The sequence below is a fragment of the Prinia subflava genome, chromosome Z (genome assembly GCF_021018805.1).
Source record: "Prinia subflava isolate CZ2003 ecotype Zambia chromosome Z, Cam_Psub_1.2, whole genome shotgun sequence".
NCBI lineage: Eukaryota > Metazoa > Chordata > Aves > Passeriformes > Cisticolidae > Prinia > Prinia subflava.
Genome location: NC_086283.1, coordinates 81,989,228 through 82,017,112, shown reverse-complemented (window position 1 = coordinate 82,017,112; position 27,885 = coordinate 81,989,228). Strand labels below are relative to the sequence as shown.

The 27,885-nt window shown below is 51.1% G+C and overlaps 1 protein-coding gene across 7 annotated transcripts in view; it reads right to left on the bottom strand.

The window, feature by feature from the left end:
- The window catches only part of CNTFR (ciliary neurotrophic factor receptor), a 204,346-nt gene extending 179,691 nt beyond the window's left edge, over nucleotides 1–24,655 (bottom strand). For 4 of the 7 annotated variants that reach the window (XM_063423261.1, XM_063423262.1, XM_063423259.1 and 1 more), the window contains exons 1-3: nucleotides 24,328–24,456; nucleotides 23,561–23,641; nucleotides 22,019–22,191 (exon numbers count right to left, since the gene is read on the bottom strand). Coding sequence is in view for 2 of the 7 variants with exons in the window: in XM_063423256.1 (XP_063279326.1) it covers nucleotides 24,328–24,426 (99 nt within the window). In the remaining 5 variants the exon portion in view is untranslated. Of the gene's footprint in view, nucleotides 1–22,018; nucleotides 22,192–23,560; nucleotides 23,642–24,327 lie in introns of all 7 variants that reach the window. The other 3 variants (XM_063423256.1, XM_063423258.1, XM_063423260.1) reach the window with 2 other exon arrangements.
- Nucleotides 24,656–27,885: the final 3,230 nt, after the last annotated feature.

Below are 27,885 nucleotides of genomic sequence, written 5' to 3'. Positions count from 1 at the left end.
ACAAGAAACAGAGGAAGAAACTGGATGGGAACTAGATGGGCTCTTCCTTCACCTGGTGCCCAACCCCTCTTTTCCAAGCCGTGTGATTTATCTCTCTCTGGACCATCTCTGCAGGAACCAGGTCCATTACGGAAATTAAAATGTGCTACTGCCAGCAGCTGGCAAGATCAAACCCTCAGCACGCCTGTCCCCTCCAAGCAGGGATGGCAGACACCACGGAGCTTGCAGCCAACTGCATCAGAGGAGGTGCCAAGAGAAGCTCCTGCACTGCACCCCAATGGGCCACCAGCTCTGAAGTCTGCTGGCCAGTGGCACAACTCAGAGGGCCAGCCAGATGCCAGTCTGAAGCTGGACTCTGGCACAGCCAGGCTTCCAGGAGCAATGGGAGAATAGGCACAGACCTGACACGCCGTTGCCTGCAACCCACAGCGTAAGCACATCCAAGGTGTTAGAGAGACATCAGGATGCTTCAACACCGAGACCCAGCTTGCAGTGCAAGGAGAAGAAAACCCTTTCCCTTCTCCCCACAGCTTCCCTTCCCAGGGAAATATCCCCAGTAAGAATATGCCTGAATCAAGGAAACATTCACCTCCCAGGACAAATAACTATCGTGGGAGGCTGGTGGCTGCAGGCATTGCTAGAATATATGGCCAACCAAGAGATCCTTCCTCGAAAGAAAGGCTTCAGCTTCACTCACATAAGAGGAACCATAGAAGAGGCAGTTTGATGTCTCACTGAATGCAAACACATCAAGGTCATTATCATTCCCTACAAAAATCTTTTTTGCTCATGTATTTCCAAATGATAACACGAGAGCATTCAATCTTGAAGACGTTTGTGCTCTGAGCTGGTGACAGCTCTGGAGAAAGCACAGGAATAAATGCCTGGGGAAGCGTATTAGAAAGGCTCAGAGCTGGCAAGGCAGGCACAAACTTCTCCTGAGCAAGATGAGCTCAGTCAGGCATTACTGACTGAAACAAGAAGAGAGAAATGCAACCCATGCTGGGAGGAGATGAATTCCAGGTGCCCCTTCCCAGCCCCGTGCAGCAGCATTTTGTTCCCTAGGACCAGCATTCCTCAACCCAAGACACAGAAGGCATCACTGAGCTGCCCAAGAACTACTGCCAAGGCAAAACCTCACAGCCACACAGCAGCATTTGCACACACAAGCAGCTGTAGGAGAGGGAGGGCAGGTTTGTGAGCAGAGAAATGTTGGAATATATGATAAAACAGCCCATGGATTTTTGTCATAAGAGAAAAGGTGGCCCTTGAAAGTTGGGGAATGCAGTCCTGAAGGCTCAGATCTTCATGGCGACAGCAAGACCAGGAAATAAAGAAGCCTTGCAACCAAGGGTCCTTAAAACTCCCACTGTTTTCTTGATGCACAGAATGCAGATGATGTGTACAGACCCTGGCCCTTAACAGTAGGACAAGGTGTCCTTGTGCACTCAAGCACTAAAACAGGAGCTTGTTCCACCTGAGGTTCTGCTGGCCTAAGGTCTTTTGCAAACAAATGGCAGATGAGAAACCACCAGCTTTGGCAGGGGTATCAGACAGTTTTGGTTTTTAATTAATTTCCTGCAAACAGACTTGCTGGTACTTTCCATTGCTTAAGACAAAAGAATGGAAGTTATCATGTGGACAGTCAGAGTACTGCCATGCCAACAATCAGACTAATCCCTCTGATTAGAAGAGGATTTGGAGAAAAAAAATGGGAGGGAGGGGAGATTTCCTTACTTCCTTCCGCAGTATTTCAAACCAAACCACTTTGTCCTGTGCCACAAGGTAGCCTTTTACCAGGCTGCCCTCAGCCCAGCCTAGACATGACAGGGCACTCAGCACTCATCTAGGGACATATATCTAATTCTTAAGTGCCTCTGACCACATCCTGTTAAAGGGATCACAGCAATCTGCCCACATCACAGCAATATCCTCCTGCACATCACCTGAGAGAGTCTGGAGTGACACTACCCTGGGCTGGATCTGAGCCCTGACCTCCCAGTGCCCTTTCAAACCTTCTGCACTCTGCTCCCTGCATTGCCATGATACTCTGGCTCGCGGTCACAAGGAACCTGCCAGGATTGCTGATCAGCTGCACGATCTGCTTAAGAGGGGAAGATCAAAGCACACCAAGCAGCTCCTTTGCAGCTTGTGCCATTTCTGTCCCACGCCTCTCAGTTCTCAGGGAAGCACTGGGGTCAGGCAGGTGCAGGTAGCACTGGGTGGGCTTACTCATGCCTGTCCCCCAGGAGCTGGGAGATGCTGGAGAAACACGGCAGCTTTGCAGCCAAATGCAAATGCAAATCCCCAATCCAAATGTGGGAAACAACAGAAGGGAAAGCAAAAGTGCCCTTTGGCAGGTCTCCTTTCCCCCCAGGGAAGGTCACTTGGGCCAGCAGATGCAGGGAGGCGTCAGAGTGGGGCTCTCCATCAGCTGTTGACAGCACAGACACTTCATCTTCCGCCAGCAGGACCGTCTGGGCAGCCCTGCATAAGCTCCTTGGGTACTCTGGACCATTACCAAGTGACAGTTCATCCTCATTCTCCCATCCTTGCCAGCCTTCTGACCATGCACTCCCCAAATAGCTTGGATCATTTCAAAGGGATGGTACAAGGAACAAGAGCCTAAAAAGAATCTTCTTCCTCTGTCACCTGCCTGTGCAGCATCTCAGTCCGAGGCTGTGGGTCAAACAGCCTCCTTCAGTTCAAGGCAAATGGAATCCTGTGATTTTGAAGTGACCATCTGTGACCCCGGGCTGCAGTGTGGAGGGAGTGGATACAGACCTGCATCTTAAGTAGATTGGATTTTGTATTACACTGACACAGCACAGACAGCAGAGAGATTCCCCAAAGGCTTCACAGCCAGATGTAACAGCAATGTGCAAGGCTTAATGCCATGCAGGGAACATGCTCCCCACTGGCTGCTCAGACCCTGCCCCACTGTAGGGAGCACAAGCCAGCAGGTCCTCTTATTTTTTTCCTAAGGAAAGAGCAACAGCCGCTCAGCTTTTGGTTACCCAAAAAAATGTAGGCAAACTGCTAACAAGGCTATACTGCATCACCTCTGCAGGTCCTGGTGAGGGTTATCCTAATCTGAAAGCACCAAACCAGCCTGCCATGATCTCTACAAGAGCATGAGACTACATTCAGCTGGGGAACAAATCCAAAACACTCCCATCTGCCTGAGCATCACTCCCACTGAAACACAATAGGCATATGGCAGAGCTGGGAGCACTCAGCTTCTTCCCCACTAGTGTTTCCCTTCTGGATAAATCGCAGTTCATCCCTGCTCTGCAAACATCCCTGCGCATCACTGCCCTGGCCAAGAGCCGTGTTCTGCAGCTGAAGGGCAAGCAGATGGTAGAAATCCACACTTGCAGCAGGAGCAGAGCAGGAAGCTTTTGAATCAGGCAAATTTGTATTGCTACAAATGCAATACAGCCATGCTGCTCCAACTGGCAAGCCCTGCATCAGCACTGTCTTGCCTCCCAGCACCTGAACACTGCCTTCAATTTACACATGACGACGGTAATTAACACCTCATGTCCAACGGACTAGGGCTGGATGATCAATGTAGTGATCACAACCTAGCTCCATCCCCAGCACAACTTTCTGCCATGCCAAAGTCACTCGTGACCGTTTTCTTCCTGATCACAAGGGGACTGCCAAAGGCTCACTAGAACTGGTGCTGCAAGTTCGTAGGTTCTCCTTCTGAATTTAAAGTTGCATAGAGAAATCTGTGAGGTATTTTTCACGCCAAAATATCGACATTTTATTTGCCCAGTGTGAGCACCCTCAGTTGCTTTATTGCGTAGACGTAATTGAACAAAGCACCAAGAACAGAAAGGGATGGGGAAAACCTCTGTGAGGTGCAGCTGGGATTTGCTTGATTTTACAGCTGTCACACATCAGTGCTGAAGATGTACAACCAGATTACTGTCATACAGCATAAAACCTGTACCTGGAGACGCTTGACAAGGCATGTCTGGGCAGAAGATGGATGCAATATGAAGCTGGGGTGCACAGCACCACCAAGGCACCTCACAGCGCAGAGCCTTGCTGGAGGGCACCTTGCAGCTGCAGGTACAAAAACACAGGTTTGCAGTGGTGGAGTGTGAGGGATGAGTTTCCCACTCAACCCTGAGAGCAGCTGAACCCCCACAGAAAGAAGGAGAAAAAGCCAGCTCATCCAGGACCTCAGCTCTTCCCAGGACTGAGTGGGTGGTGTGGTGATGTTACGGGTGATCAGGACTTGCTTTCTTAGAATCGATGCACTCAGACAAATTAACAGCAAAGGGGAAAAAAACACAGTCTCTTTACTTTTGAGACTGTGGAAGGCTGGAGTTACAGTGCATGCTCACCCTGTTGTTATGCCTTTCCTTCCATGTCCACTACTGTCCACTGCCAGGGACAGAACCCCAGGACATTTGGCTGCACTGACCAAGCTATTCTCAAGGAATAAGGCAGCCTAAAGCATGCAGCAGGAAAGCACTGGGGCAGATATTTTGAGTCACATTTGCAAGGGCTTTTGACAGGAGTAAAGAAAGAGCATTTTAAGCATTCCTTTCAGCCACTATGCATCCCGGCCCATGAGACCTCTCATAGGGCAAGGCACAAGAACAATCTCTTTGAAATCAAGGGCTCCTTTGTCACCCTGCTGCAAGCCATTTGACCTTCAGAGTCAGAAGGAAGCTCATATCACAAGTGATCTGATGGGCACTCAAGAAGGACCACAGCCTGCCTGCCAACCCCAGCATCTCAGCATGGAGATAAACAGACCCTGAGCCCGAGCACTCAGCTCTGGAAACACTTGTTTTGACTCAGCACATTTTCACTGACAGCCAGACGCAGAAGGTCACTCAGACCAGCTTTCCATGTACAAGACACAGCCTTGCCAAGAAAGAAAAATCCCAGGCCAGGCTGTGCTACAGGTGCCCAGAGAAGGTTTGAGCCTTTGAAACAGACTTCACTTCACCAACAGTATCTTCCCATTTCTTTTAAATGCATCAATCCCCCCTGCCCTCTCTGCTCTGAGGAGGGAGATTGCACACCCCTCTTCATTAATTCTCTGCTCTCCTGTAATTGCCTCACCTTGAATATTTGCAGCTCTCTTCCCTGCATCTAACTGCAGAGATATTTATTAGGGAGCACAGGACTTCTGAATGAAACATGGAGACAGCTGATCCCACAAAGGGCAAGAGCCAGCAGAACTTCTGCCCAAAAATTCACCAAGTACCCTGGTGCAGCCTTTTGAGAACTGCCTGCTATAGACAAGCTCTCACCCATATCATAAACCTCGACTAAGTTAGAGCTAACATGAGTTGCTATTGCTGTGGCACATCTGATCTGCAGCTGTGCTGCCGTGGACTGCTCTCCCCATGGACTGTGCCTCCTGCTCTGCACCAAGGTGGGCCCACAGCACCTCCACGTCACTGCAGAGCCCAGCCAGCATCCAAAACGCTGCATCTTCTCCTGACTTGCAGCTGCTGGGCCCAGTCAGAGGATCTCAAACCAGCTGAAACTCTAAATGTGTGCCTCAGGCATCACTGCATTTACACACAGGAGTTGCTCGTTGGTGCATAAACAACACAAGGGACACTGAGCTCCAAGACAGGGTTTACTACCCAGCACTAACCCAGCTACCTCCATTTCCACACCCCATTACTGCCTTTTCACTGGTGCAAGATAAAAAACAAATCTGGGCTAAGACCAGCCCAGCCAATATTCTCCTTCAAACCTGCCCTGCAATGACTCAAACCATGACAATAACAACAGTTTTTACAAGGAGACAGGAAAGAATCTGAGCAACAGGCACCAGCCAGAAGGAAGTCACGGCTACGTGGGCACAGCTATGGATCTTGGACGGTGCCTGGGTCAGCGTGAGCAAGGCACACGCTGGCTGGCATGCCAGCTTCTCCAGAAAAGGGAAATGTGTGACAGATGCATTGTGTTTATGTAGCAGAACCGCCGCTGCTGCTCCCGCAGAGCCCTGTCAGTCTGTTTGCACACAGGCACACCTCAGGCCAGTGTGCATACCCTTCCCAGCCTACCCAGGCAGCGAGGTGTTACAATACACATTTAACTAATTCAATTACTAGGAAAGAAAATAATAAAGAATTAGGGCACACAGCCTGTGATTAAGAATTTCTTTCTCAACACGCTGGCAACGTGCCTGCAATTACCGAGCCCTTGAATCTCTAAATTCCCCGGAGATCAACAGCACCTGATACCAGCATGTCCTCAGGTCTTTCATAACCCAGAAAGCTGCTCCCCCACCCCGCTGTTTCAACACTGGTGAGATTTTTCACACCTTGCAGCTCAGAAACACTTAAACCTCGGACATCCAGCCCGGCAGGTCACACCAGATTCGCTGGAGTAATTGGCAGCACAGGTGGGCTGCAGCTGACACAAGCCAGGGCAAAAGTACTCTCATTAAAATCAGCAAAGCAAGACCACGCTCAGTGCGATGGGAGGGAAATTGCTTCCCACACCGACTCTGCCGAGCCAGCCACCAGGAGCACTGCAAAGGCAAGAGCTAGAACAGCCTTCCCGCTAATAAGATCCCTCAGAAATGCGAATGATGGCCAGAGTAGCTGAGTGAAGGCAGGGCAGGAGGCTGGGGAGAGCCAGATGGCTTTCCCCAGCCAATAACGCCAGGTGCCATTGGGTTAAATCAATGCGTGAAGCTATTAAAGGGGGTGGAAGTGTTTTAACATGGCTGAGCGAAATTCCTCACACTTTTAAGTCGACAAGGACCCCATTGGGGCTTAATGGGCTAGCACAGCCCGCCCCATTAAAGGCCGTAAACACGCACAGGAGCCTTGGGAAGAGAGGCAATTAGGGCTCCCCACTAACTCTCCAAGAGGGACTCCCTCCCCAGCTTTGAATCCCACCAGATGCAAAGAGGGATCCAGGAAGCGGCCATCCCCTCCTCTAGCCTTTGTACTTTCTCCGTCTGGGAGGGCACACACGTCGGAAGCTTTGCGGCAGGTTGAGCTGCAAGGGGCAGAAATCTCAGCTCTCAGCAGGCTGAAGGGGCAGGAAATTGGCAGAAAAAGAGCAAAGCACAGTGCTGAAAGCTCCCAACACTACCTCCTCTGCTGGAGGACATTGTTCTGCCCCACTTTCCTTCCTCCAGACTCAGAGGTGAGAAGCTACTGTCCATCACACACCTAGCAGCAAGAATAAGGAGGTACCAAAAAGCATCTGTGCTGTAGAAGCAGTGGGCTGCTCCCCGGAGGTGACCGTGCAGTGCTGGGGTTACTGCAGCCCTCAGTTTCTGCCATTCTGTGTGGTATTTCCAGCCTACAAATAAAGTTAAGACTTCTTAGGAACTTAATAGATATACCCAGGTTGTTTTCCACTGGCAAGAAAACAGTACCCTAAAGCTGAAGGAAAAGCAAAAAAGACTGCATTACTACCTAAACTACCAGATTACAGTACCTTGCCCTGCTCTCCTCCAGACACCCCTGGAATGAGCAAGCAGATATGTTGGTATGGTGGGGTGGGAGACCCGAGGCTGCAGACTTGGAACTAAAAGTGGGACAGAAGCGGCTGCCAAATGTGGCTGCCAGCTTCTCCCACACAGCCACCTCTGGGGAGGGTCTGAAATACTGATCTGCTGAATAGACGTTACAGATTCAGAAGCAAGAAGAATCCAGAGCATCAATCCCTTGCTCAACCCAGAGCAGAGAACAAGCTGGGAAAGGCTCTGGGTGGCTGCAAGAAGCATTGTGGATGGGAGAGAGAGACCACCCATGAGGGAGAATGCCTGGAACTGTCCCCAAAAAGGTGAAGAAAAATCCTACCATGCAGAGTGAAGACAGCCTTGAACACGATTATTTGGCAAAAAAGGTTTTTACTGTGATGGGACTGATACATATTTTTTCTTCCCTCCCATAAGAGGGTCCAAAGCTCCCACAGAGACTGTAATGAGAAACAATCTCAAAGGATTTGCTTTCCTCAAATACCTATTCCTCTGGGCTTCCAACCCTGTCCACAGTCTAAACAGCTCCAACACATGCACCCCATCAGGACTTTGGTCTGTCACAGGTGTGTTTCCCTTCCTTGCCTGTCCCAAGAGTCGGGTAAGGTCTTTGCAGAACCACAATTCACTGTGGACAGTGACCTGGCTCTGGACTTGCATCAATCCAGCCAGGACTCAGCTCCAGCTCTTTCCCTTCTTCTGTGTACTCAAACACCTACCAAATATTGAGGAGACCCTGCTCACAACCCTTTGGTGTCTGTGTGAAGTAGTTGCAGCAGTATAAGTCTGACTTCTCCTCATGCAGACCTAGCGGTCAGTTCCAGTTCAGCCCAGGACAAGCCAATTTACCATTTTTTCTCCACAAGTCTCCATAGCAGCTATATTATCATCCTGACCATCATATGCTCACCATGGTGCTTCCCTGGCTCAAGGACACCACCTGTAACACCACTCCATCCCTCCGATCTCACCCAGCTCATCCGAGCTCCCACTTTTGCACGTGCCCTTCATTGCAGCCACCTTCCTCATGCAAACAGGCCCTGCTCAGACCTCACCAGCCTCCAGCTGCAAATACTCCCCTCTGCATCCTCCTCCAAGTCTCTTCCCAGCATTCCCTTTTCCCCAAAGTGTTTACCAAAGTTTACCAACAGTGGCATGGCTCCTGAAGATGCCCATGGAATTGCCATGTACTTTGTATTTAGTACTTTGTACTTTGCTCCCATCTTCCTAGTAGGAGCCCCAGAAACACATACAGAAGTATCACCCAGCTTCAGGTTTGCTTTGATGTCTCAGAAAGGACCAAGCAACTGCTGTGAAGCCACTTGCAATGACCTCTGCCCCACGAGCCTCAGGGCTGGTCTGCACTAAAAGGCGAGTCAGGAGAACAGCCCAGCAGAGTTCCCAGCCAGAAACAGTTTGCAAGCTGATGTCTTATCCCTGCCTCTGGCTGGGGAAGGGCAGAAACACCTGCAAACTCCACAGTAGAAACAAACAAACAAAGTCCAAGCAATTGCTTCTCTTGCTGTCCCCATCTTGCACAGGGACAGACCCAACTGGAAAGGACATCAATGACACACCTAGTCTATGTCTTATATCCCTAGAAGCCACACCAACAGGCAGGGCTGGAACAAACAGCATTAAGAGACACACAAGCCCCTTCCAGAAATCCAGGAGAGGAACTGAAGCCTCTTGGAGAGAGGAGTGCTCGACCAGACAGGAGCCACCTCTTGCAGCAAACAATTTGATGCTGAGCTACTGGCACAGGTTGCTCAGAGAAGCTGTGGTTGCCTCATCCCTGGAAGTGTTCAAGGCCAGGCTGGACAGGGCTCTGAGCAGCCTGGTCTAGCAGAAGGAGACCCTGCCCATGGCATGGCGGTGGAACAAGATCATCTTTAAGATCCTTTCTAACCCAAACCATTCTTCGATTCTGTGATTTTGCTCTGTAAAGACTAGGGTGAGCCTAGCCTGCAAAAGCTCCAGTGGGTCTCATAATGATGTTTTCTGCCAGAGCTGGAGCTTGAAGACATCACAAGGGCATGGGCTTCCTTCCCACCACCCCACCCACCCCCAGAAGATGTTACCTGGCCTCTTATAATTGCAGATGTTCAACAGAGAGGGAAACCACAACAGAGCAGTGGAAGTGACCAGGGCCACTACTCTAAACCTGCTTTTGCCTTGCTCATGTAGAAAACACTGCTGAACAAGTTAATGGCCAGGTCTGTTCTCCCTGCTGCTAGCACACTGCAGTGCCGCCCAAGGAGCTTCCACTATGACTTCCCCACCTGCTCTGCCATGCAACATTTGTTCTGCGTTTCAGGCACTGGCAGGTCCTGTTTGTAAGATGATGAAGAGGTCTGAAACCCTCCACATACATGCCAATTAGATGCTCCAAACCTCAGGCTTGGTGGAAGGTCAAGTGCGTGGTGTGCTGTGCTCAGCTGCATCCTCCCGGGATCACTCAGGATCCTTGATGGGATGTCTGAGGAGCGCTTGGAACAGCATCTGCTGCTTGGTTTCATGGTTCACAAGGAATTGGCTTAAAATGGCTGGGGAGGTGGGCTAGAAATAAAAGTTTAGGGGATTTATGTTTTAAACAGGGAGGCCAGACGTATAACAGTCTCACAACTTCAAGCTGTTTTGATCCGCCAGCCCCCTCTCTGCTGAATTCTGTCAGGAGACAGGCACAAAGCACCAATTAAAGACGAGTTATGTTTTTTCTGTCAAGCAAAAAAGAAAGTGTGGGGGGGGGAAGATGATGGGAAGAGGGGAGAAGAAATCCAGCCCTGGAGTAATTTTGCTTTCAAAGCAAGCTGTCAAGGCAGCCCCCTCTCCTCCCGTCTCCTGCGGAGGAAGAGCAAGGGAGCACCCGCGCGCCTGCTGCGGACGTGTGCCATCAGTCATGAGACCACACCATCAGTCACTTGGCACATCAGGCCAAGCCATGCCCTCGCTTTCCCCCAGACATCCATCAAAGCCCGTGACAGGCGCCGGAGCAGCAGATTCTTAGTGAAGATGAGCTGAGCACAAGTCTCACCAGCTCTGATGACAGGAATCCCCACTTATGAGCAATTAGATTTGGAACAAAACAAAACAAAAGCAGCAAGGACTTGGGGCACTAGCTAGCTGGTGGGGCCACAACATCAGCTCCATTTTTCCATGGCAGAGACATGCACAGCCAGCACAAGCATGCAAACACTGCTTCTTCTTTCATACCATGTTTGAAGGCTCCCTACAGCTCTCTTGGCTTGCAGCTGAGCTCAGGACAGAGAGCTGAGAGCTTCCCACACCACTGCTTGGTTCAAACCAAGGCTCCCTGCCTTGGCAGCATACTGCCAAGGAGCCACAGCAGCAGCATGGACACAGCAATTTCTCCACCAGCTCTGAATCTACCTTGAGCACTTGCAAGCCATTCCCAGATCTCATCCAGCAAGCACCAACCAGTCCTGCAGCCGGACAGATTAAGATTACAAGAAGATCCCTCTGGGCTTTATTGTTGTTATGAGGAAAATAAATAGCAAGCACAACCCCTTCTACGGTGAAAAAGGGCAGGCATTTTGGCACTGCACAAGCACCAATCCCGGATTTAATACCTTATCTGTTTCTTTAGCGAAGTATCCTTTGCAGAGCTCATTGGTACTGATTATGGCATCAGCTTCACTCCCACCTCTTCCCTCCTGGGCTTTCTAAAAGCCTCAGCTAATTACAGCAGCAAAGTCACCCATGGGAGATAATGCACACCCTCATTTCAAAAGGGTGGCACTCATGCTGGGCTGACTGCTCCCAGGGAGGGGGTAACCTCTGCCGTCTTGGCAGGGCCCAGTCTTCTGGGCTGGATCCACCCCACAGTCAGGCCAAAGGAGGAGGGAAGAGCATCTCTACTCTGGTTTAGGTCTGCTTAGGCTGCCTGCACACACTCCCAGCTTGCTTGCGAGTGCCCTGCTCATTAGCATGGGGTCACTCAGCTGCAGCAGGGCACAAGTACCACTTGGCTATTGCAACACCGCTCACGTCCACTGCTATGGAAGTGTTGAATTTCTTTTAAGAGCCCTGAAGATCTCGGTTTGAATTTAAGGGAGGAAAAAAAAATCTCTCAAAGAATTGCAGGATCTCTGTAAACATACCAGAGGAAAAAAGAAAGCGAATCTTTGAGCCTCTTGACCTTGACAATGTCCTTATAATTACAAGACTATTTATTTTCAGTTAAACCCCAACTATTGAACAGACAGTGTCGAGTTGGTTTTTTCCTGAGCAGGTGATTATCCTGCCTGACTAATCTAATGAAAATTATCAGGAGGCTACTGACCTCCTGCTACACACACTAAATAATGCACAAAGCTTCAGGATCAGACAGGCAAATCATAACCCTGCCTTATCTTAATCACTTTCTATACAGCTCCAGGCCTGTTCCACTTCTGGTTGGCTGTGTTACCCAAATGCTATCTCAGTGGAAACCACAGCAGAGCCAGCGCTGAGAACTGCACAGCAAAAAGTTACCTCTTTAAGATTTATTTTTGTAAAAGCCAAGAGCTGCAGAGGCAGACATATTTAGTCTTTAAGCTGCTGTCTGACTCCTGAGCTTATAGCATGAGGCAGTGGTCCCCTGGCACCTGGCTTTGGGAAAAGTAGTATTTTCCAGCTACTTTGATGTAGGGTACAAGGAAGGCAAGGTCTAAAGAAAAAAATGTGCACAAAGGGGCTCATTGTTCCAGATAGGTAATGCCACCTTTCCAGTCCATCCTCTTGGAACCTTGTGTCAGCCTCCCCTGCAAACAGGGCTGCCCACAGCTTCTAAAAATGCCACAGCATGGCCCGAGGACTAGGCAAAGAAAGAGAACCCAACAATGGGGATGCTCTGTCCCAAGCTCGGGACCTGGGGATCTGCAGCAATCCTGTCCCATTCTTTGCAGCACCACTCTACCTCAGGAGAGACAAGTGCAGCAGCTGGAAGACATAAAAGACCACAAATACCAATTAAGGGGCATAGAACTAAGGAGACATTAAAAAAGAAGTTATCACACACTCCCCACACAGCCTCAGCTTGAACAGCACCCATAGCTAGACAAACAACATGCATTGGGGTGACTTCAAACCTAAAGTAAGTTTCCATGTGGGAATCTACAGAGAATGGTGGAAAAACACTGCTACAGGACAAACTAATTTTTACACTCCCTGCTTCCCAACATGAAACCCCAGCTACAACACCAGAGAGAAGACACCCCTCTTACCCATCCAACCTGACCTTGCTGCCTCATCCTCAGCATCCATCATATGTGGTTCTTCAGACCTCCTGGTACAGGAGCTCCCAGATCCCCTCCCATCACTGCTGCAGCCAGGAACTTCACCTCACAGCCTTTGCAAATTGCTGACAGCCTCAGCAGCCTGCTCCTGCCCTGGAAGACTCTCCCCATCCACAAAATACATGACGTATCCTCACACCCCAGGAATCTTGAGACACTTTTCTCCAGCTGGGGAGGTGCTCAGCACGATGAGGGTGGACAGGATTCCTTATATTTTAAATGGCCATTTCTTCCCATCTTATGACCTTTCAGAAGAAAAGGGGCAGTCTCTTCTAAAGTGAGCAGAAAAAAAGTCCAAGGTGGTTTTAGGCATGACAGAAGAGGGAGCAAGAGAAAGCATAAAAAGACAGGCAGGAAATAGCACAAGGTTCAGCTTTAGGAAAATACCAGCTAACACATATAAGGAAAATGATCCATAGCAGTGGTATTCAAAGGGAAGCAAAAATCTGGGAAAAATTAATGTCCACAGCAGCAATTGTTGGGGGGACAGTGATCAGGCAGGGCTTTCAAACTGAGCAGTACAGAGACAGAGGCTCTACCCAGATGCCAAATCTGGAGATGGAAGGGTTCCACACTACTGCTCTGTGGACACAGCCATGCCCAAAAGCATCTCCAGAGGGATGATCCTGAGTCCCATGGAGCCTGGTCACACCCTCTGGACGCGGGATGGCTAAAAGGGTTAACTGTCCAGGACACAGCAAAAGAAAAGATCCTTTGCTTTTCGTCTCAGTTTTAGAGTTGCTGAGGCATTTGAGCTACTTTTGTAAAGGAGTCAGAATAAATAAATCCTTCTGTCTCCTAGTCTGGGTGACAAGAACAACCTCTGGCTTTTCTGGTCACTGAAGCCAATGCTGTAAGTGCTTGTGTCACACAGCCTTGATGCATCCACATACCCTAACTCTGCCCTGAAAAGCAAAGGTGCAGGTCAGTTTGTGTCTCTGCTGTCTAGCAAGGGTTGTAAGAGGGCCACTGGCTGGGTTAAGCTGGCAACACCCCACTGAGTCATGGGGCACCCTCCTGAACTGCCATCCTTGCTGAAAGATGCTGCTCAGGGACAGCTGAGACAGTTCCCAACAGGCACTGTGCAGGGTCTGGTCAATGTAAAATGGAAGGTGAGAGCCTGGCAAAATCCCGCGAACTACATCTGTCTCAGGATTGACTTTGTTGCTGTGCCTGTTCAAGGAGAAGGCTTGCACAACAGGAAGGGACAGAGTTAAAACCACACTGCACAAAGCCCTCAAAAATGCTCCAAGGATTAAAGCTGGAGCTGGCTGCTGGTGCTAGGACCAAGGCATGGCTCTGGCTTCAGCTCCAGAGCCTGCAGCCACTCCTAGCTCCCTAATCCAGAGCAAGGTAAGCACCATCCTCTTCTCATGCCAGGAAACAAGTACTGAGTTTTCCCACTAACACAGTAGCAGGAGGTTGTGACTGCCTGGGAGGGACTGCGACACACCAGAGCTTGCAAATGCATGTTCTGGGGAGGTTTCTCCACTCCCCAAACTGACTTCCAGCTGGAGACACGTGTCTGTGCTTGTCCCCAAGGCAGACAGCAGCAGCAGAGGCATCCTCTGCTGCCGCTCCCCACCAGCAGAGCATGGCAAAGCGTTGGAGTGACAGCCTCCAGGGACACGGGAGCAACTTCCTTGCCGCACACACACAGACGGCGCTCGCCTTCCTTGCTGGAACCCAGTGGGTGAGACACTGATTAGTGCCACTCGTCCTGGCTGTCTCAAGGCAGACACTCAGCCTGCTGGGACTCGGCTGAGAGCCCACCAGCTCGCGGCACTCATGCTTGGCTCTAAGACCTAGGTCAGACACAGGCTCAGGGAGGAGGACGGGTTTGCCTACAAGTCTCTACCACTGCCCTCCCACCCCAACAGATCTTTGCCAGTGCCAACCTGGCTCTGTCTGCTGTTTTTGAACAGCTCCTGCTAGCTGAGCCTAGAATGGCCTGATCAACAGGGAGAAGAAGGAAGCTAGAATCTGTTTCTTTTCAACCGTGCACCAGCAGAGCTGTTGCTCTCACCCCCACGTGTTACTGCACTGATGGGAGGCGGGAGGAACCCAGCTGGACTCCTCCAAGGCAGGGATGCAGCAGCACGAGCTGTTGCTGGGCCAGCACTTAGGAGAAAAGAATCTTCAGCTTGACTACTCAGCAAATTTGATCTGAAACCAGCAAGAGAGAAAAAAAGTAAAGCCTTTAAATGTCATCTCAGTTTTGACTGCCAGAAGCATTACAGACAGACAGAAATACAGATAGACAGATAGACAGATAAGCACAGTGCTGCGCAAAGAGCCGGATGCCCTACTTTGATCAACTCTAGTGTTTACTAATGTGTCCCACAGCTGGCAGGAGCTGTTAGCAACTCAAGAAATCTGGTTTTCTGCCACCAGCTCTGATTTGGGACCTCAAGAAAATCCCAAAGTCACTCCAGGTTTCAGTTTCCCCTCTTTGAAGACAATGATGCTTCCCTCCAACCCCCAGTGGTGGCAAGTTTAAAGGCTGACCCTGGTAATGTACTACAGCAAACAGCCATAGGGAACCCTCCAAGCCTAAACACAGATGTGCATTGAGTTAAACCTCTGTTTTGGGTCCTATGCCCAAAGACAGGCCAGATCAATTCCTTGGGAGAGGCAAAGTCAAAATCATCAACACAAATCCTTTGCTGTTGGCTCTTTTGACCTGGGCAAGTCACACCATCATCTCCTTTCTTTCCCTGGAAGGACCTGGGGAGATATCAGGTGAGTTTGAGCAGAAATGGCTCTCCCCTGTTCATAAGGCAGCCCTGCTTGGGAAAAACAACACCACTTCTGGCCTACCACAGGTACAGATTTACCAAAACTAGGAAGCACAAAGGCTTCAGGCCTCTGAAGTCAAGGACCCACCACAGCTGTTGGGGAAGTCCTCTTCATCCTCGCTTTGCAGCAGAACAAGCTAGGGTGAAGCTGCAACTGCTGATCCAGAATGAAGAGGGCTGGGGTAGAGCAGATGTGTCTGCACAGCAAAAAGCACTTTGCAGAGTAGGGATGATCGATGACCCCCCTTCCAGTCCTCCTTCCATCTAAACAAGCCCCAAGAACATGGTGGAAGATGGCAACACGCACAAAACTGGAGACCAGCAGGCAAGGTGTGCCAGTGGGAATGACTGATGCTAGCTTGCTGGATTTCTGAAGGATATACATCTTCACTGAGAGTCGCCAGGTGCATGCCTGGGATGTCCTCAGCACTCAGGTTTCACTGAGCTCAAACTGCACCTTCTGGCAAAACAACTCCAGCTGCAGATACAAAGGAGGAGCCTCCAAAGTGGTCAGGAAGTTGGGATATTACAGAAATGCCCCATCAACAGGGCAAGGGGTTTCTGTCAGGTAGCACAGCACATCTGAGGCATGGCCAAAAATACTGTCCAGCCAAGGCAGTCCCTCCTGCACAGATGTCAGCATTAGCTGGTGCTCTGTGCCCCGTCACAGCGCTTACTTTCATGCACAAAATAAAAAATAGACTTGCCAACATACCCAATGGGCCTGTCAAACTAATCACCTTAGGAGAACTAGAAACACACCAGCAGCAAGAGCCAGCCCCTGCTCCAGAGCCCTTGCAGAAATCAGGCATCCAGGAGATGGAAAAGCCTCTGTCGTTCCCGTAACCAGGTCAATAAAAGCACAGACAACTCCATCCAGAGAAAGAATTTTTTTTATGAATCACAAGAAAGAGCAGCTTCAGCTCCCCCAGCTGCAGATAGGTGGGCAGGCACAAAGAGGCAGCACAGAAACGTGTCTGTGCAACACGTGTGGGTAATCGGCTGCCCTGCACGTGGCTGGGATATGGGGCAAAAGGAAACCACTCTGAACCAGGCTGGGGGAAAGAGCGGCGGCAGCCCGGTCTGACTGCTCCCACCCCACCAGCTGGGCTCCCAAACCCAACAGCCTCCCACCCATACGTGTGTCTGGCATGCTGGGGAGAGACAACAGGCTAGGCAAGGATTTCAGAGCTGAGGGGTCCCAAGCAGCCTCAAATGGCCTCAGATTCACGGAGTGATAGTACCCCCTCTTTGGGGGTAGTAAAAATGCCCAAAATGAACTTCAGTCTGGTTCCTCAGGAATAAAGCAGTCCCATCCTCAAACACACAGTTATCTGTGGGTGCACTTCACTGTAACACTGTTATTTCTAGAGCTCTTCATTAAGTAACAAGCCCAGAGTACTGGACAGAGCTTTTTTTGATCGAATTTCAGAGCTGCAGCAGCCTTTTGTTGTCTCTCCTTCCTTTTAACATATTTATTTTTCAAGCCCTTAGTTCAGTGGCATAGAGGAAGGTAAATCACACATTGGTGGTGAAGTCTAGCACCGGCTGCCTCCCCTTTACATCTGAGAACCACACTCTAACCACAAGAAAGGATGTGTCCTCATTATCACCAGCATTTTTAGGCCCTAGACAAAAGGACTGTGGTGCAGAGTGTACCTAGAGCAAAAGCAGATATAAGATTGTTTTATTATATGTGATACTGTTTGATTGCACAACCAAATCTGATGCCTGGCGCTGAGATACCCAAGCCAGGCTGCTTCTCCAGGCAGGAGGGCAGCAGTGCAGATCCCTCCTTCTGTGCTGATCAGCTTTTGATGCCACACCACAGGGAGCAGCTCCCCATCTATCACCTACAACACAGCACCCTAAAATCCAGCGTGGCCCCTGCAGCCCTGGGACACCACAGCAACAGCACAGGGAGAGCTGAGTGGTCAGCTCTGCATGGCAGGGTCCTCCAGGTTACTAGACCCGATCTCCAAGTTTGAGCCAATCTCATGTACTCCAGAGTCTGGGAATGCCACTAGAGACCAGGAGCAGTAGGAAAATACCAGGCTGCAACTTTGTGAACAAAATTAATTCACTGGCTTAACACCCACATAATTAAAAGCAGGCGCATCCCTCGGTAACTGTTAGCATGGGAGTGTGCCTGGTTGTGTTTGCATTCGGGGGGCTGAGATAGCACCTACAAAAGCAAAAAGAGTCCCTTTGCAGGGCTGGGCTCCTCACAGCACTGATGAAACACACAGGGAACATCCTTGCCCTAGGATCTATTTTATTTCCCATTGAAACAGGAGCAACTGTAGCTCCCCCCTGCCAAGGAGGTCTGAGACACCGTGTTCCCTCCTGACAATTCAGAGGGCTCTTACAGCCATGGGAACCTCAACCCTGAGAGAGAAGAGAATTCTTTTGCTCACAGTTGCTGAGAATGGCAATAGGGCCTGCTCTCCACATACATCCACCAGTCAACTCCCTGGCTTTAGGTGGCTCCTACTGGCTCTTGGCACTGCTGCTGGGAATGGACAACTCCCACTCTCCTCTCCTCACAGGGCTGACTGAACAATGGTTTTGATAGATGAACAACAGGCAGTGAGAGAAGCCCCACAGGGAGCAACCCCCAGCGTCTGTTCTCAAAAGGGAAACAACCACCCACCACCCAGGTGTGGTCCAGCAGAGGTCCAGGCTGCAAGCTGCTTCCAGTATCAGGGAAAATCCTTCCCAGGAGCCTTTCCCTCTTTCCCAGCACCTCTTGTACCGCTTCCCACACCAGTTCCCCCTCACAGGGTGTGTTGCATAGTATTTAAATACAACCAGGTCTGGGCAAGCCAGATTTCGGTTGATCCCATGTCCCCTCTGTCAGGCAATGCTAAGAAAGGGGTCACGATTCCTCCACCAGCTGTTAGTACAGCATCACTTAATGCAAGCCCTCACAGCCTTCCCCCTCCAGCCTCCTCCGGGCAGAGAGCAGCAGAAAGTGATCCCCCCCCAGGGAAAAGAGAGGCAATTTCCCACATAGTGGGCACCAGTATTAATTCTTCCAACTGCTGCAGCTTTCCTTTCATTCTGTGATTTTATGAACATCACTCGATGTTGGCAGCAGCCCTGGAGGGTATCACAAGTCACCTGAAAGGAAAAGAGCCTCTTCAAGCACCGGCATCTGGGCTGCCTCTGAGCCAGAGGGCGGCAGCTCTGGCTGTGCATGGCCACACTCACCAGACAGCTCACAGCCACAGCACTGGATCAGCCATGCCTCAAGAGGGCTTTGATGACATCTTTAGGGTGTCATGGTTAATTAGAGCCCTCACTATACCCTCTAATTAGGTAACACTTTCAGACAAATCACCCTGTCCTCTTCAAACCACTTCACACCTCAAGATACATCCCTAATTGACTTGAAAGTTGACTCGACATTTCTTCCCGGACCTCCTTCCATTTCACAAGGCAGTTCAAAATAAATAAACCCCTGCTCCTCGGTCCTGTCTCAGAGCCCAGCTGGGAAATTGCCCTCACATCCACACAGCACGCACCTGCACGACCTGACACAAAACCTCCATCACAGGCACAAAGCAAATGCTGTGTCGCAGCGGCAGCATCCTCCTCCTCTGATCTCTTGTTTCCAGCCATCCTAATGCTACTTTCAACAACAGTCAGCAAAGCTTTTTCTCGGAGAACAGGAGTGTTTGCGATGCATCGGTGTCCTACTAAAAATATTGCCCGGGGGCTTGCGAGAGAAGCAGGGCTCCAGCAAAGGAGCCTCGTATCTGGCAACGAGGCATTAGAAAAAACCCTAACCATTGAGAAATTAATATGCCGGAATGATACGCAGTGCCAACATTTCAATCCAGAAGCCTGACTTCTGTTTTCATTAGGTAATGAGTAAGCTGAAATGATCCAAATGTTTTCAGCTTCCCAATAGCACAAAATTTGAAGTAGATAGGCAAACCCCCCACTACCATCATAACTGCAAACACGCTGAACAAAAACTATCAAAATTCATAGAAGATAAATATTGAGCCCTTAAAAGCCTGCTATGAGAACAATGTCTCTTTATTTGCTTTCTGTGAGGTTTGTTATAACAAGAGAGAAAGACTCCAGTATACAGTGTTTTAATATATATACACGCATTCACAGCTGAAATAATAGATTTTAAGGACTCAGGACAATATTACAGCTGGATGTATGCACAAATGCGTAAACATACTTTCAAAAACATATTCTTTGCACCCTGCCCAGATATGTAGATGGACACACATATAATACACACATACACACACACACTCCATGTTTCAGATCGATCAGAACCATTCATTAAATCAGACTCTCTAAAGTTTCTGCTGCTTTGGGAAAACATGACCCTGAGGAGACATCATGCGTGAACTTAACAACCAGCAGAAAATGAAACCATAACATGCTGCATCTTGAAAGCCAGCCCTGAATCTAACTTAATCCCTGCTCTGGACAATGCCTCTAGAGAGGCATTAAAACCATGCTAAGGAGTTTTCCTGGATTTCCCAGATTCCCCGGAGATTCCCTGGTGCTCTGGCTGCAACCACCTCCTTGCTTCGGAGGTGTTTCCGGCTGACCACTTCCATCCTTACTCCTGCTGCTTCCACGGCCAGGGACGGACAGACCCAGTGGAGCAGCCTCCTGAGAGCTGCGTACTGCCCTGGCAGCAGGACGAGTTACCGGGACAGCTCGTGGGGTTTAACACTCGTAATCCTACAAAACATGCAGGGGAATGAGGTACGTGCAGGGGGATGATGTACAGGGCTTGAAGGGTCAAGAGCAGCTTTGCATCCTCCTTTCCCATCCCCAACAAAGGAATTCCAGCAGATCTCGTGCCCCCTAGTGTCATCGTGGTGAACGGACCGACACCGGGCACCACCAAGCACCGGGTACCACCTGGCCAGGCAGTGCCCTTGCCTATCTCACAGTGAAGAAGCCACCGTGTCCTACTGGCACCTAGAGCATCGTGAAACGCCACTCCCAACAGTTCATGTAAGGGATAGCGTGAGCTTGTTGTTCCTCCCAAGCACATCGGGGCAGGCACAGCCCTCCAGACATCCTCAAGCCCAGCACTTTCTGGCCACCTCTGTTCTGCTCTGGAGGAGCCCTGGCAAGATCTGCCCCTCCAGCAGATAGCCCAAGCGCTGTCCCTGGAGGAGGGCCAAGAGGAGGAGGCAGAGAGCATCTGCAGTGGACACAGTCCAGAACACACTCCTCCTAAAAATAGATAGATCCTGGAAGGGCACAGCCCTTCCAGGGAATGGGAATGCTAAGTCCTAGGAGCTCAGGGTTTGGCATGATAAAACTTCAAAGTGCATGAAGGCAAGGCACTTTGTAACCCTGTTTCTTCCACCTGTGGCATCAGGCTCTGGCTACGAGCACAGGAAGCAAATCAGCCCAGAACCCAGCATCCCCATGTGCCAGCCTGCTCTGACCAAAGATACAGCATCTCTTTGGAAAATGCCCATGCCAGCTGCAACACTCATGAGTGTAACCAAATCCCACACACAGAGCACCTAAACAAGACCTGTGTGCTGGAAAGGTGGACAGGAAATGTGCGTGCATGTGCCTCAGTTTCCTCATCTGCCCAGCTTACCCTCTCTTATTTTCCTCATCCCTCCTGTTCAGCTATTAGTTCTTGTGGGAAGAGGCACCCCAGGAATACACCTAGACCACCAACCCCTTCTAGCATCTGCTAGCAGCATGCAACTAAACCTCAGTAACCCATCACCAAAATTTGGAGGAATTCTCCCCAGGGCACTGACCTGAGTATGCTGCTTTCTTCTGCAACACCGAGCAGGGACTATAGCTTAGAATAATGGGGAAGTAACTCAGTTCAGTGCTGACAAAGCATCACAAGCCCCAGCGGGGTGGGAGGGGAGGAGGTGTCCTTCCCTCACGCTGCCATGCCTGGTATACATCATGTTTAGGGCCAGGCATACGTCACCGACACAAAATGGACAAATTGGAGGGATTTCAGAAAAACGAGCGACAAAAATGATCAGGAGACAGAAGGGATTGATTTACAAGGGGAGATTAAAAAAGCTGCGATCAGCCTAGTTGGGCTGAGCAAGTACTGACTGCAAGAAGCAGTTGGATGCTAATCTGCAAATGGGATGAAAACAATATCGGAAGGAGTAATTTAGCATCTTCATCAGTACTGGGATGAAATGAGGGGGAACTCAAGGCTGAGTAGGCAGGGAAAAAACCCAAACCAACCCTAGAACTCCTTTCCTAGTTATGCATGACTGTCTCTATCAAAACATTCAAAGTCCCTGAAACTCACTCTGCCTTAGACAAGGACCCTTGGGAGCAACTGAGCCTGCACACACACACACACACACACACACACACACACAGACACAGAGAGAGAGAGACACACACACACACAAAAACCACACACACAGAGCCTTTTCCCACCCCTGACTCACACTCAGGAAAGCAGCAGGGCCGCCACGATAGCCGGAGAGGACGGAGGCTTCACGCTTGCAGGGAAGCAGTGGAGAGCGAAGGCGAGAGCTGCCGGTAGCAGTGGGAAGGTCCCCGCAGAAGGATGCTTTTGCACTCCCGGGTCTTCACAGGGGAAAGGTGCTGAGATGGCTTCCTGCAAAGTGGCAGGAGTGAGCTCAGCTGTGAGCACTCAGATATTTACACACAAACAGCACATTACTCAGCAACTCCCATTTGTTAGGCATAATGGCAGCGGCAGCAATAATAAACGACAGAGCTGAGAGACAGGCTCCCCAGGCGCACACCCAGCCCCAGCTGAGCTGGAGCAGGATGCATGCCTCCAGCTTGCAGGGAATTAACTGTGAGTGGCCAGGAGCTGGGGCTTGCACCCACAAAACTCCTGTTGCCGGCTTCAGGGAGGCAGACACATCTCCAAAAGCTAAGTTTTGGCTGCACAGTTACTTAAATGTGTGTGTGCATCACAAGCTTTGTAGCTCAGAGAGGTATCAGGGCTTTTCCCAAGTCCAGGAGGTGCTGAACACTTTTCAGGGAGAAGAGGATGCAGAGTCCTGGCAGAATGGCATCCTCTTGGGGTAAATCAAACCAAAGATAATGTGTGATCATTAGATCATGGCTTGGCTTGCTCTGACAAGAGGCTCTGATAAACTTATCTTGAGGAGCTCTGGCAGTGAAGTCTGCCAGGCACAAGACTCTCATTTTTAAAGCTCAGCCTGTCTCAGAAAAGTCCTCCTGCTGCCTTGAGCCCCGGAGAGCTCTGGTCCCAGGACCTGGTCCCAGCATGCTGCCTGGTCAGACATGCGCATCCCTTGCATGTCACCAGACATCGTAGCAAAGCTCTAACTCCTCATGGAGGGGCAAGGCAGGGACCCGGGAGCAAGAACGGCTGCTCCCACGTATTTGCATTTTGCAGGAAGCAGACAATGTCAGTGCCTCACTGCCTGAACATACAGCCAGTGGGGCTGGCAGCAGCATGTGCAGGTCCTGTCCCTCACACAAGTACACAACATGGTGTGCTGAGAGTGGGCACGGTCAGTGAAATACGGTAAATCTGAGCAGATGTCAGCAAGTTCCCGAGCAAAAAGCAATCTGAGGAAAGGACCTCCTCAACCATCCCACAAATTAAAACACAAAGAGATGGGAAAAAGAAATTGAATAGCTTTGCAGGCAATTCCCTTTCTGTAACCTGTGCTCCAAACAGACCCTGCACATGTGTCTGTAAGCGGGGGGTGGGGGACATAAGAGAGTGAAGAAGTGCCGATCATTACAGCAAAAGAAGTTTAGTGGTAAAAGAAACAACTGCCAGAGAAGCCAGGGAAGCTGGAACATGCAGACCTGGTTCCATCCCCAGTGAAGGCAGCACAAATTGGCTCGCGAGCTGACTGGAGTCACAACTCGTTTTTAAGATTGCAATGGGGGAAGTCACCAAGATGTGGAAATGTCAGGGAATTTTGTGCAGCATCGGTGTGTATTATGCAATTCTGGAAAGCAGCCCTTGTACTCACGCTCGGGATGAACTGCCTGCTTAGCCCACGGAGATCAGCTCCCCAGAAGGGCCATGCAGACACTTTTCTTATAAAATCACACTTCAGGAAAAAAAATTAAAATTAAAAAAAAAAAAAAAAGAAAAACAAAAAGAAAAGAAGAAAAAGAAAATCTGCACTGCCACAGCAGAGAAGACGGCAGGTTGCGCCTTTGGAGAGACGGAGAAGCAGCCTGCTCTCCCGCCCAGGAAATCCACGGGCTCCGGTTTACAAAGAGCCGCCCCGCAGTCCCAGCCGCTCCAGCCCCGTGCGCTGCCGCAGGGAGAAGTCATCCCTCCCAGCCCTCAGCCTGGTGCCAGCCACGGTGCCCTCCGGGCAGGGGACGGGGATCCCACCGCCGCGCCCCGATGCGGACCCGCTGTCTCGGAGGGTGCGGGGACGCTCCAGACCCTTGCCCCCATCTCTCCCCGCCGGGAACACACGCACGGCGGGGCAGGAAAGTAAGTTGCCTAAATTGTTTCCTCACGGGGGGTGGACGCGCGGCCCCCGTCGGGGCGCGAATACGCGCGGGCGCTGGAAAGGTGCGCGGCTGTGGGGCGGGAGGAAACACAGGACCGGGGGCGAATGCGGGGGAAGAAGGCGTTCCCCCCGCCTTCCTTTCCGCGTCCCTCGGCGGCGGGCCCCGCGGCTCGCCTCCGCTGACCCCCATGCCCGCACGCCGCCTCCCCCGTCCCGTGGGTGGGGGTACACCCCGTGCCGCCCTCCGGCCCCGGCCGCCCGGTACTCACGGCGCCTTCCTTGCCGCCACTCCCGGCGCTACCCCATGCAACCACCGGCTGCTTCTGCACCGGCTCGGGGGCTATAAGCTCTTTTAAACTCCAGCACATAACCCATGTGACCGCAGAAGCCACTGGTAAGGAGCGCCGGGGAGCCAGCGATGAGCTCAGCCCGCACCCCCCGGCACGGCGCCGGGGACGCGCTCCCGGCCCCGCCGCGACGCGCGCACCCGCCCGCAAACACGCACACACGGCACACACACACACACACAGAGGCTCACAAACACAAACACACGCGCGCACACCCACACACGCACCCCCCACAGCCACACGCTGGTCCACGCCCCTGCGGACACGCCGCCGCCGCCTCCTCCCTCCCCACGGATGCTGAGCCGGAGGGAGGCAGCGCACACGCGCGCCCCACCGACCCCCGTGCAAATGCACACTCGTGGAAGCACCGTGGGGACGGCTCCCCCCAGACACACACACACACACACACACACACACATCAAGAGCAGCAGTCCCTGCAAGTCCCCCCACGTCCCCAGAGATGCAGCCCCGAGTGGAAGCAGCAGGCTCGTGGTCACCCTCAGGCGTGCCCTGTGCACGCACACACGGCCGTGCAGAATGCACAGTCCCTTCCCTCCGTCACGGGATGCACACCCAAGAGAAGGCGCTGCGCTACCATTCCCGTGTGTGTCTCCGTGTGCATCCTTGCACGTGCCGCGCTCGTGGGTGCCGCGCTCCCTCACACCAACACCCTCCTGGAGTGCCCAGCAGTGCCTACAGGAACATGCAGACCGTCATGAAAGCATCTCACTCACCCCTTCCACGCACACTACACGACCAAACACCCAACACACGCGTGGGTTGTGCTCCCTCTCACACAGCCATCGCAACCACACCTGCACCCACCTTCCCTGCTTCAATAAAACCTGCTGGTGGGTGCTGAACAAGCCCAGCCTGCCCATCCATCACAACTCCAGGCTGTGGGGTCCCCTATAGCATATGGGAACACCGCATTTACCATCGCAGGTAAGGACAGAGACCTGTCACACATGTGGGTGGGGTCTGCAGGGCAAAAATGACAGATGTCCCCCTGTTGTGTGCTTAGTTACTCCTGATGATGGGGAAGCCCCAGGGGTGGCCATACAGCTGGGCCGTGTTGCCCACTCCAGCCACAACACAACAGATTTGGGAGTGCCAGGGTGAAATGTGCCAAGCAGGGATGGGAGCCGGGTGTGAGGGTTTGGTGTGCAAAAGGCTGGGACAGGCAAGCCTGGCCGGGCAGGTGCAGGCATGTGCTGCTGGGGCACGCCAGCAACACGTGTGAGAAGGCAGAGCTGGCAGGCAGAGGGCTCTGCTGAGAGCTGAGTTATGGAAAATGACTCTTTCCAAGGAATTGCTAAAATTAAAGCAGCAGTGAGGCCAAGCAAGCAGGAGCCAATGGGGAGGGTGAGCAAGGACAGCCAAGTGGCCTCAGGGCAAGGAAGGGCAGGGTGGGCAGGAGGCCGAGGGGAAGGCATCCTTGCAAGGCGTCTGCCCCTGCCTCCAGCTCCTGCCAACTGCCCAGACAACTGCAAACACCTTGCCGGTAGGATCTGAGGAAAGGCTGACTGGCACCCTGGTGGCACTGGCTGGGGGATGCCATGGAGCAGGAGGCCTGGGGGAAATAGCCTTTCCCAGCCACATCTCCCACTTGGCTGCCAGTGTGCAGAAAAATACCTCTGTTTTCCCAGCCTAGAAAAGACAAATGCCCATGAAGAAACAGCCTGCTCCCAGCCAAGGGCTAGTTGCCAGCAAGGGGCAGGGAGCAGTGCCCGCAGGGAATTTTGAGGAGCCCTGCAGAGCCCTGTAACTCATTATGCGCATCCTCTGCCTTTATCCACAACCTAGTGACTGTGGCAGGGCTGGGGTGCTGTTCCCTGGACATCAGCATTCAGGTCAGCAGTAAGGGCTGTTCCAGCTTCCAGATATCTGAGTGTTCCCAGCCCAAATCCCTGTGACTCAGGAAACAACACATGCGAGAAAACTCTGCAGACAGACTTGGGAGAAATACTCTCATTGGCAGGTTCCCACTTTCCCTGGCATCCCAGGACTTCTCCTGGTCTGAAAAAAACAACAGTAGTAACAAAACAACAGAAATTTCTTTCTGATCTTCCTGTTAAAGAAAAACCCAAACCCCTAATCTTCAGGCAAGCGTACAAAAGTAATTTGCTTTTGTTTTAACTAGATAAATCTTGATCAAATCAAAGCTACCACCTCTCTTTGCAGTTGTGGAGACAATATCACACAGGCAGAGGAAGGGGGCTGGGTGGGAGCCAGGTTTTGTCTAGTTTTTTGTTGATACTGCTAAAAGATGCTAATTGGATAGAAGTAATGATATTTTGTCTCAGATGAAAGTGCATAATGAATTATCTATTTATTGTTAGTTTTATCTATGAAGAATAACCAGCATGTTGGGACTCTGGGGGAATTTGTGATAGCAGGTCCTAGGAAAAAAAGACAGAAAAAAACCCTCAAAAAACCCACAAAAAACCAAAACAACAAGAACAACAAAAAAACAGGAGGGAAAACTAAAAGTCAAAAGGAGATGTCTCCAAGGCTTTTCGAAAGGATGCAGCAGAGCTGAGGAGTGCCCCTGCTGCCCAGAGAGTCATGACTAGATTGCAGTAGTCACAAAATGGAAGAAAAGGAAAAAAATCCCAACCCCTTAATCTCTCTCTCCATCCCTCCTTGCTGTCAGCCAGGACCAGAGCTGAAAAAGAAGGAGTAAAAGCTGTGCAAGTGTGTCAGGAGAGCAGGTGGTTTTGTGGGGACAGGAATGGAAAGATACTGGAGCGTTAATAGGTCCAGGAAGAGAGCTGAACCTGGGAAATGATTCTCCATTAGCTCACGAGCCAGCATTGGTTCATCACCCTGGGCTGCTTTCCCCATCCTTGGCACCCCAGAGGGAGCCACTCAGAGAAGGCAAGGGGCTCATCACAAGCCTGTGCACTGATGTCCAGCCAGGACACTTATCACCAAAAATGCCACTCTACCACATTACAGCCCCGGCCTCCAGCAGCAGTGGTACCCCAAGCAGGAGAGCAGATGCTACACAGCTGCATGGCATAAATATAGCACAGCTGAGCCATGGTCAGATCCGGAACTGGCCAGTTTGAGGCTGGTCCTGGCCAGTTGTAAAGCAGCACAGATCTCCTGGACACCTGAGGCCAAAGCTCAGGGGACAGCATTGGCCTGGCTTACCCCAAATCTGCGCGTATACGAGGTGAGAGTCTGAGCCAGTGCCTTTCCAAACTATTTATTTGATACTCTGTGGCAAACATCTGACTAAATTACTCACAGATTATTCAAACATCGGGAGAGCTGATTAAATGATTACTGGTGAATCATTTGTTCAAAGCAAAATGCCCAAATTCCTACACTGAACTACTGGCAGGCAACAGCAGATGAGTTTCAGTTCTCCAAAATCCCTGAGCTCACATCAGCCCCTGAGTCTGCACTCCTTGCTCATGGCTTCTCCAAAATATCCGCCCCCTGCCCGACCCCTTGCCACTGGCAGGAGCA